Raw genomic sequence first — 9,616 nt, 5'->3', positions numbered from 1 at the left:
TTTCGCTCTCTCATGGCCTAAAATCAGGATATGGAAACCAGCATTTAGATTAAGAGGTACCATATGTGTCCCTTTTTAATTTAGAATTTTTTTTTCTTTAACAACCTTCACTTTCTTTGCCTGCACTTTTTCATGTATTTCTTAGCCTAAAATCAGGATTTGGAAACCAGTATTCAGATGAAAAGATAGCGTGTTTATAAGCACTTAGAATTTTCCAAGTCCACGACGACTATTTACATTGTTCATTATTTTTATGGAAGCCATTCCATTTAGTTGATTGAATCGGCCAATAAACAAAACCAATCACGCAAACTAGCCAAGGAAACATCTAAACCAATAATCAATTCACACCAAAACACAGGAAATGAGATTTTGATAGAAGAGGTGGGATAGTTTTACAAACTATCAGGGATGTTGATTCATTTGTATTTGCCAGTCATGTCTGATTGGAGCTCCAAAGTGACTGATTGCAATATTGATTTTTAGGACATTATTTTTGCAAATTTGTCATATATTCTCAATGAAATGATATTATTAATAGACGTTAAAGATGGGTTTCCATATTTTTTAGTGTCAAATTAAGCAAACTATTTGATTAAATGGGTTTTTCTAATGAATTATCATGTATTCTTAATCATATCATTATGTTCTTATTGCATATAATTAAGAGTTTTAACCAATCATAAATGTCCATGTATGTACAGTCTGGATAAACAAAAAAAGACATTTTGACCTTTCTTGATCCGTCACTCATTGGAATTCTGATGGTAATTCTCTTCTAATTAAGCTAATTATGAATTAATTATAGACATGTGAGACAAACTGGTATTTTTCCAAGTCATTAGAACACCTCTACTTTCTATTCATATAAGTATTAGCATTTTCACTTTTATAAATGAAAATAAGGGAACCCATCTTTAAACAAAACACCTCTATGCAACAAGCTGTTCACTTAAAACAATCTCCTTATGCTAAGAATTTTAAAAAAATTTCCCTCATAGAACACTGCATAGCTTTACTCGTTTTCATTAATCCAATTAAATTCAAAAACTATGATGTAACCTCCATTTTGATTAACAGGAAAAGAAAGGGAAATTTAGAAACCAATCACTGATTAAAGGGAGCTAACTCCATTAAAGTATGTTTCTTACATAGTAATTCTAGACCACAAAGCCTAATATGGATTGAAGAAAAATTCTCTTATATTACTAAGACTAAAAAAAAATCATTTTTTTTTAATATTCTGTCTCCATTATAATCTAACAAGTTTCTTTTACCTATCACAGTCACATTCTAATGATATTTTAAACCAATCAAAGCTTGTCACATAGAACCCATTTTTTGATTTAAAAAACGAATTGTTGAGCAATCATGACTGTCGTTTTGGTTTCACTATCGAATAATTTGTTATGTTATTTTCTTCATGACATTCTTTGATTGGTTATTAATAATGTCATTAGAACAGAATTGTGGTAGAAAACTTGTTAGATTACAATGGAGCAAAAAAAATCAATCCTTACTAGCTAACTTTAGGGGTACAGATCACATGAAATAATGGAACACAATTTTATACAATGTTTCAACAATTTACATTGTCAAACTACGATTCTCATATTTTTAAAGGAACAAATTGGCCATTTAGGAGGGTTGATTTGAGTCTTGAATATATGTAAATAGTCTTCAGAAATACTAGAAATGTAGAAAAATCACAAAATTCCTTTAAAAATATCTCAAACTAGGAATTTTACTCACTATTTCTATAGATGTCTTTTCTATATATCACAGAGTCTCAAGAAAAGACGAGTCACTTTCAAACGTGGATAATTCTAGACACACATGGATTTGAAGGCTCAAATTTTGACAGTGAGCTGTGAACACTATTATTGATTAGCTTAGCTAAAAAATTCCAGTTTCTGAGACTAAAGTATGATTGGTCAAAAAAAATGGCGCACCTCTCCCTTTAATTTTACAGACCAATCCTGAATAATATTTTTAAACTATTTATTTTACCTTCTGGAATTTCGACATTGATCCTGATAATATCCACCATCATAAAATCTCTACTTCGACGTTTCTTATATCTTCTATCTTCATACGACGAATTAGGACTACGACTTCGACTGTGAGACCGCTTTCTCCTTGATGAATATCTTGGCATCTGAATGGAGAAAAAAACTAGATAAAATTACAGTGTTAAAGATGGGTTCCCTTATTTTCATTTTTGAAAATGAAAATGCTAATACTTATATGAATAGAAAGTAGAGGTGTTCTAATGACTTGGAAAAATACCAGTTTGTCTCACATGTCCATAATTAATTCATAATTAGCTAAATTAGAAGAGAATTACCAGCAGGATTCCAATGAGTGATCGATCAAGAAAGGTCAAAATGTCTTTTTTTGTTTATCCAGACTGTACATAAGATGGGAATGATGGGCATGCTGCATAAGGGTATGTATAGTTCCGAACTGGACTGTGACTAACTATGACAGTGTTTACTTTATTTTGGTATGGCACCTCAATTTCGATGTTCCTTGACCAGATTTCCTTTCGTATTTCGAAATAGTTCAACATTTTACCATGACTTTTTTTGTAAAAGATATAAGTCTATTAATAAGACAAAGTAACTATTTTAACATAAAAGAAAATGTCTCTTCCTATCTCTTTCTTTGTGTCAATGGCTTATATACAAAATGACTTATTACAGGTTTTTGTAAGTAGGTAAGGGCAAATTTTCTTATGGATCTGTCTCAAGCTGACGTTTGATAGACGAACCATCTGGATAACATTCTTTATATACGTGTTTGTTATGGGCAAATCAGGTCAAAACATTAAAAATGGCGGATTTCGTTTCTTATTGAAAGAAACCCATCCTTTGTCATCGAATTCTCGACAAGTTATTGGGTCATTGGTCACCTTTCTCGGCTAGTTCTGCTAGTAAGATGTTAATTTTAACACTTACAGTTCGTTTATTGCTTATAGAATCCCACAAAAAGTTCAAATTTAATTTATTTGTACAACTCGAAACAATTGAGGCTAAAGCTTCCATCGAATTATCGAGTTATCTTTCCTTGAATCAAATTGACCAATCAAAACAAAACATAGCCAATTCTTTTCGGCTTTCCAAAGAAACCAATTTTCGGAATATTTTACACAATTTAGGGAAATGCCAACCGAAAATGAATGGAAATTTAGAATTTGATCATAAATATCAATATTTTTTGGACAAAATGGTCTTAGACAAAACTTACAAATCTGAAATGCATAAAAGAATTTTCAACTCAAACAAGGGATGTAACTCGTCTAGGAAATAAAATGTCGAGCTCAAAGGCAGTGATCCCATTAATGCGGGCACTGCATTTGCGGCCTGTAAAATCCATTAATTTTACATTTGATCCCTATGGTCCTAATGTCAGATCCACAAGGTATGTAGAGAGTCTATAACGCATCGAATACAGACGTCCAAGCGGGAATTTGGTGTGATTTCCTTTGGTGTCTCTAATTTGTCAACTACCTCTGGCACAATGTTTATGAGACCTTTCGAATTTTAGCCTTTAAAACCATGTGTGTCCAGAATAATCGCTGAAGATAGTTAAAAAGACGACTCGTCTTTTCTTGAGACACTGCCATATATAGAAAAGACATCTTTAGAAATATGAAAAGAAATTCCTAGTTTGAGATATTTTTTAACAAATGATGCAACTTCTGTACATTTCTAGTACTTCTGAAGACTAATTACATATATTTAAGACTCAAATCAACACCCCAAAATGGTGCAAATGTCCCTTTAACATCTTACCTCTGTGTGCAATGAGGGAAAATTTGCTAATCTGCTTTTATTCAAAACCCAAATCAACTCCAAAAATAGGGAACCAAGGCCTTAAATTTCAAGGATATTTTATATTTCAGAGAGGTTCTGTCTCTATTACATGTACCGAAAGTTAAATCTACCAAAGACACAGTGAAATTTGTGGTTGATGTCAAGGCCAACAGATGTCTACCTGAAATAGGTGTTGAATATGGTGAGTGCCCTGAAACTGCATGAACCCCCTGAATTAGGAATAGGTGGGAAATCCTTAAAGAATTTTACAGAGGTTTTCTAAATATTTAATGTGTACAGAGGAATGGAGTCAGCAAGTTTCACTTTCAATTCAGCACTGAAAACAAAATCAGTTGTTGTATGTTCATTCATTCATTGGCCCACTGTTGATTCTTGTGCTCATGGACATCATCTTCTGTCTAATACCTTGACTTCAATAGTCGTAATAGCTTGATATAGTGAAGATGGATGGACATGAGGGGCAAACATTCATTCATTCATTCATTCATTCAATCATTCATTCACTGGTACAATGATCATTATTTGGGTCAAGCCTTTCATTCATTCATTCATTCATTCATTCATTCATTCACAGACTCAATGTGAATTATTGCGGTCAAGCCTGAAAGTCATTCATTCATTCATTCATTCATTCATTCATTCATTCATTCATTCATTCATTCATTCATTCATTCATTCATTCATTCATTCCAGATGATGGTGATAAACTTTTATTTAAAATGGAGAACCTATCGGCAGCTGATGTACTGAAGAAAATATTGTTTTACTGCCAGCTGAAGGACATTAAGAAGGAAGAGCCCAACCCCATCTCTGTCAAAATGGAACGGAAAAAACCAATCAAAAAGAAATAGAATTTGAGACTTGCTAAAACAGTCTAAATTGGACCAGTATGTTTTTGTAGAATTGTAGGAGAACCAGGTGCCAGATTTTACTTCAGAAAAGTGTTATGACGCCATCTGGTAAACAAGCAATATAAATGTGTGTATTACTTTGACATATATGAATGGAAAAAACTGTGAAGTGTAATTTTCAAGAAAGGACCATTGGATAAGGATATATTAAACTATGTGTACTCTCTAAAATGTTTTGAAAATTTTAGAGATGGATTAGCATTATGGAGTTGGAAAAAAGGGAAAATTCCTTGCAAAGAAACAAAGTTATATTGGTTTACACAATAGCACACTGACAAGTGTGTTAAATTCATGAATACACGAGAACAGCTTATGATGCGGGCGTACAAACGGTCTTGGTCGAAAATTTTTGTCACTGATTAAAATCATGTGCCCATGCTTCCATGACAAGATTATCGCGTTCCCGACAGGATTTATAATAGCAGACAAGTTTGATAATTGTCTCTGATAGTTTTATCATCCAATCAGATTCATTTTCCTTTCAATAACATGATCCGCGATTATAGACTTAGTGGATAACGACTGACTGGAGATTTTTGTCTCCTCGTGTGCCCGTGCCGTGTGCCGCCCTGCCTGTGCTGTGTCGGTGAAACTTTTGACAAGACTCTAGTCAGTGACAAATATCTCCAACCAAGACAGTTGTGTGCCCACACCTTTAGATACAGCTGTTAATCACAACAAAATTATTTTCGCGAATTTGTGAATTGGCATTTAAAATAAAAAAAATGATGTGGTTTTTTTTTTTTTAAATTTTGAATAAAATATCTAATTGTATTTACTCTATAAATGATTTTTTGATGAAATGAATCCTACTTCTGTGTGCAATAAGGGAAATTTTGCTAATATGTCACCTTTTTTGAGGATATTTAACATGGTCATACTAATCATCTGATTCAACCCAGCTGTAAATGGGTAGGGATAATCCGGGTAAGATCAATACCAAGAGGTTTGACGAAGGACCAGCTGGTAGACAGGATCTTCATTATTCCAGTGTACCCAGCTGTAAATGGGTAGGGATAATCCGGGTAAGATCAATACCAAGAGGTTTGACGAAGGACCAGCTGGTAGACAGGATCTTCATTATTCCAGTGTACCCAGCTGTAAATGGGTAGGGATAATCCGGGTAAGATCATTACCAAGAGGTTTGACGAAGGACCAGCTGGTAGACAGGATCTTCATTATTCCAGTCTACCCAGCTGTAAATGGGTAGGGGTAACCCAGATAAAATCAATGCCAGGAGGTTTGACGAAGGACCAGCTGGTAGACAGGATCTTCATTATTCCAGTCCACCCAGCTGTTAATGGGTAGGGGTAACCCGGGTAAGATCAATACCAAGAGGTTTGACGAAGGACCAGCTGGTAGACAAGATCTTCATTATGCCTATAGACCCTGCTCGAAATGGGTCAAGAAATTGGTTTTTGAGTTCCAAATTATTACAAGATGCTTTGGTTATTAATGAAGCCAAAAATAATCATAAGTTAATTGTTGTCTGTGAAAATGATGGATTAAGGTTACCTCCCCTTTTTCCATATGAGCTGAATTACTGTGGTCTGATTAGAAAAACGACGACCTACCTTTACAACTGCTGAACATTTCAAAGCTTTTGCTGTCCTCCGAAGGCCCTGGAGAAAAAAAATTGCAAAATTAATCTTTTATTGTGATATTCAAGGCCAAAACGACCCATTGAATGAAATTGGGAGTTTTACGTCCATTTTTGAAGATTAATATCGCTCCGACACAATATGTACAGTGACTTTCTTAAAAAATGATGAACGAATAATCAAAACCAAAAGTATCCAAGTTGCTTGATGATTTAGTCGTAGTAAGACCATTCGGGAATACTGAGCACATTAGGGTACTCACAAGAAAACTTCTAAGGTTATATGTATGGCGATTCAAAGCCATTTCTTGAAATCTTTAGCCAAAAAAACACTTGAGACATGAATTTGACTATGATGTCATCAATCAATTAATATCGTAAAAAAACGAAAAGCTTCGAATGAATATGATGTCATAATGTAAAAAACGACAAGCTCTGAATGAAAATTTTGGTCTGTAAGAGTTATCTTTCCCTGTCATGGCGTCATGCTGTACACATTTTTCTAGAAATTTCATGATATTGAAGAACTTTCCAGAATTTTGAGAACATATTGGAAAAAATGGCGGAAAGATTGAGAGAAGCAGACGCGTCGATTCCAAGGGGAGATCCCAGACATCCTGGAAAGCCGTGTCGGGCGTGTATGGACTTTAAACAATGGATCGAAAGTGGACCACCTGGAAAAGCGTCTGCTAAAGCTAAAGTGGAAAAATCACACGAATGTCCGTTGGATAAGAATGAATTAGGACGCAATACGTGGTCATTTTTGCACACAATGGCTGCCTATTTTCCAGAAAAGCCTTCAACTTCCCAACAAACAGATATGAAAAGCCTCATTTTCAGTTTTTCGAAATTTTATCCTTGTGATTTTTGTGCAGCCGACATGCGAGAGGATTTGAAGGGAAATCCCCCAGTAACGACTTCACAGAAAGATCTTTCGTTGTGGTTTTGTAATTATCATAACAAAGTGAATGAAAAATTAGGAAAACCGACTTTTGACTGTAGTAAAGTGAATGAACGTTGGCGTGATGGATGGAAGGATGGGTCATGTGACATTTGAGAAGACAATCAATCAAGTAAAATCAAGGCAAATCAAGTCTATGACATTTGATTTGTAAATCAAAATTTATAATCATTGACTACCAAGCAAAAATCACCGAACAAGCGTGAAATAATTTGAAATCAAATTTGATTGATGGTTCTGAGACATTCTACAAATTTAGCAATCAAGAGAAATCAAGTATATGACATTTGATTTGTAAATCAAAATTCAGAAAGCATTGACAATCAAGACCAGTGAATTCACCTGCATAATGGAGATGCTGGGCTCAATTTTGTATTGAAGCTTGTGACAAATGGACAATTCTGTTTGATGAAATTGTAATTCTAAACTAAGAAATCAGAAAGCATTGATAATGTTTGTTATGTTTTGTAATTTTTAGATTTGATTTGAATTAGTACCTCATGTATATCTTAGAATACTTTATACTTGTAATAAAAAATATATTTTAAACTTTGTCACTTAGTAGACTTCGCCATTTTCGGGCGTTGATTTGGGTCTTGAATTTATGTAAACATCCTCAAAAAAAGCAAATCAAAACAGAAGTATTAAGATGTTAGAGGGATAGGTGCACCATTTTCAGGGGGTTGATTTTGGGTCTTGAATATATGTAAATAGTTTTCAGAAATACTAGAAATGTACTAAAAGCCAAGGTTCGATCGACCCCTGAAAATGGCGAATCAGTTCCTTTCATATTTGCTATTATTAGCTCTCCATTTTGAGCAGCGAGCAAAAAGTCCCATGATATTGGCAGGGCATACTAATAACTAAACTTCTGGAATACCTGATGCCACTGTGCAATTGGATTTGTCAATGGACTCTCCTTTGGGGATTATGACTAACAATTTCTATTTCCAATACTTAAAAAATTTGGGCGATTCATTAGAGGTGGTTTTTAGGCCACAAGGACACCCTACCCCACATTCTTTCAACGAAAACTTTAGAGTAGTAAATTTATTCATAGAGACACATCACTGATGGTTTCCGAATCTAAAACACGGGCAGCCTCAATTTCAGCATTCGTTTGAGTATTTTCAGCCTCAGTTTGAACTTCCTCTTGCTCCTCGGCAAACTTTTCCATGACAGTCTTAATCAGACGGCACCGCGGAGCATCACAATTGCACGGAATTGGATGGTCGTTATTCTCAGTTTCAATATCTTCCTCAACACCACTCAATTCTAACGAAATATTATAATGCCTTTTGTTGTTTTCATCTTGGGAGAGTTCAATATGGCAAGGGAGATTACTCCCCTTCTCAAACTCCAACGCTTGTGGAATAAATATAATAGTCTGCTTCCAATGAGTTTGTTCAGCAGATGGACTCGTGCTTAAAGTTAACGGCATGCTTATTTGAGCACTTTGCTCTGTGGAAGCGCCATTTTCAAAAGGACTATTTTCTTCTGCGGAAGGACACGTAAACACAACATTAAACCACGTGGCAAAGCCATGAACCGTGCAAGAATCTTTCAACTCAAATTCAAAAGATTTTTCAACATTTTCAATTTCATTCAAAGTCACCGATTTCAAATCGAACGCAATTATGAAATCAGATTCTGCTAAAATTTGTTTTTCGGAAATTTCAGTAACTAAAGGTTCTTTCATTGCCTCGGCCATTGCATGTGGCATCATAGGAGACAGGTCAAAACCATACACATTATTCCAATACTCAAAATGATCATTGTAATATTTTTCCATGTTGACTGGCGCCACTAAAAGATTTGCATGCGATGGCACCATGATTCCATTGGGTTTCAGGAACTTGTCTCTGGCAAATATAACGGAATCTAACATAGATTCATGTAGTAGATAAAACCCCATCCATTCCGAAACTATGACATCGACTTTTTCGTTGTTGGGAAGTTCCACATCTTCGACTCTTTTGTGTATGACTTCAATTTTGTCCTTAAAACCGTTGCATTCGACAACATTTTCACACACATCTGCCATTTCACTTGCTTCAACGGCATAAACTTTTTTGGCGCCTGCTGCGGCAGCAAACATGCTTAAAATTCCAGAACCGCTGCCAACATCCATGACGATTTTGTCCACAATATATTTCCGATTTTCTTCAAAGAATTTTTTATAAGCCAGTGTTCGGGGTCTGTCTTTTAGCATGAGTTCGTGAACACTGACATCATTGTAGCTAGTGAAGTAATCATCCCCAGCCGTTTCCTTTGTGACTTCATTCTCAGTTTGGCTGGTTTCCAT

The 9,616-nt window shown here is 34.9% G+C and overlaps 1 protein-coding gene across 1 annotated transcript; it reads right to left on the bottom strand.

The window, feature by feature from the left end:
- Positions 1–966: 966 nt before the first annotated feature.
- LOTGIDRAFT_179496 (hypothetical protein) lies at positions 967–9,616 on the bottom strand (the record flags this gene model as incomplete). Its single annotated transcript, XM_009065777.1, has 4 exons — positions 967–1,050; positions 3,798–3,799; positions 8,656–8,735; positions 8,823–9,616. 4 exons carry the CDS (start codon positions 9,614–9,616, stop codon positions 967–969), a joined length of 960 nt encoding a protein of 319 aa, XP_009064025.1.

The sequence above is a fragment of the Lottia gigantea genome (genome assembly GCF_000327385.1).
Source record: "Lottia gigantea unplaced genomic scaffold LOTGIsca_70, whole genome shotgun sequence".
Classification (NCBI taxonomy): Eukaryota; Metazoa; Mollusca; class Gastropoda; family Lottiidae; genus Lottia; species Lottia gigantea.
Note: the sequence above shows the minus strand (reverse complement) of the source record. Positions and strands in the feature narration are given on the sequence as shown.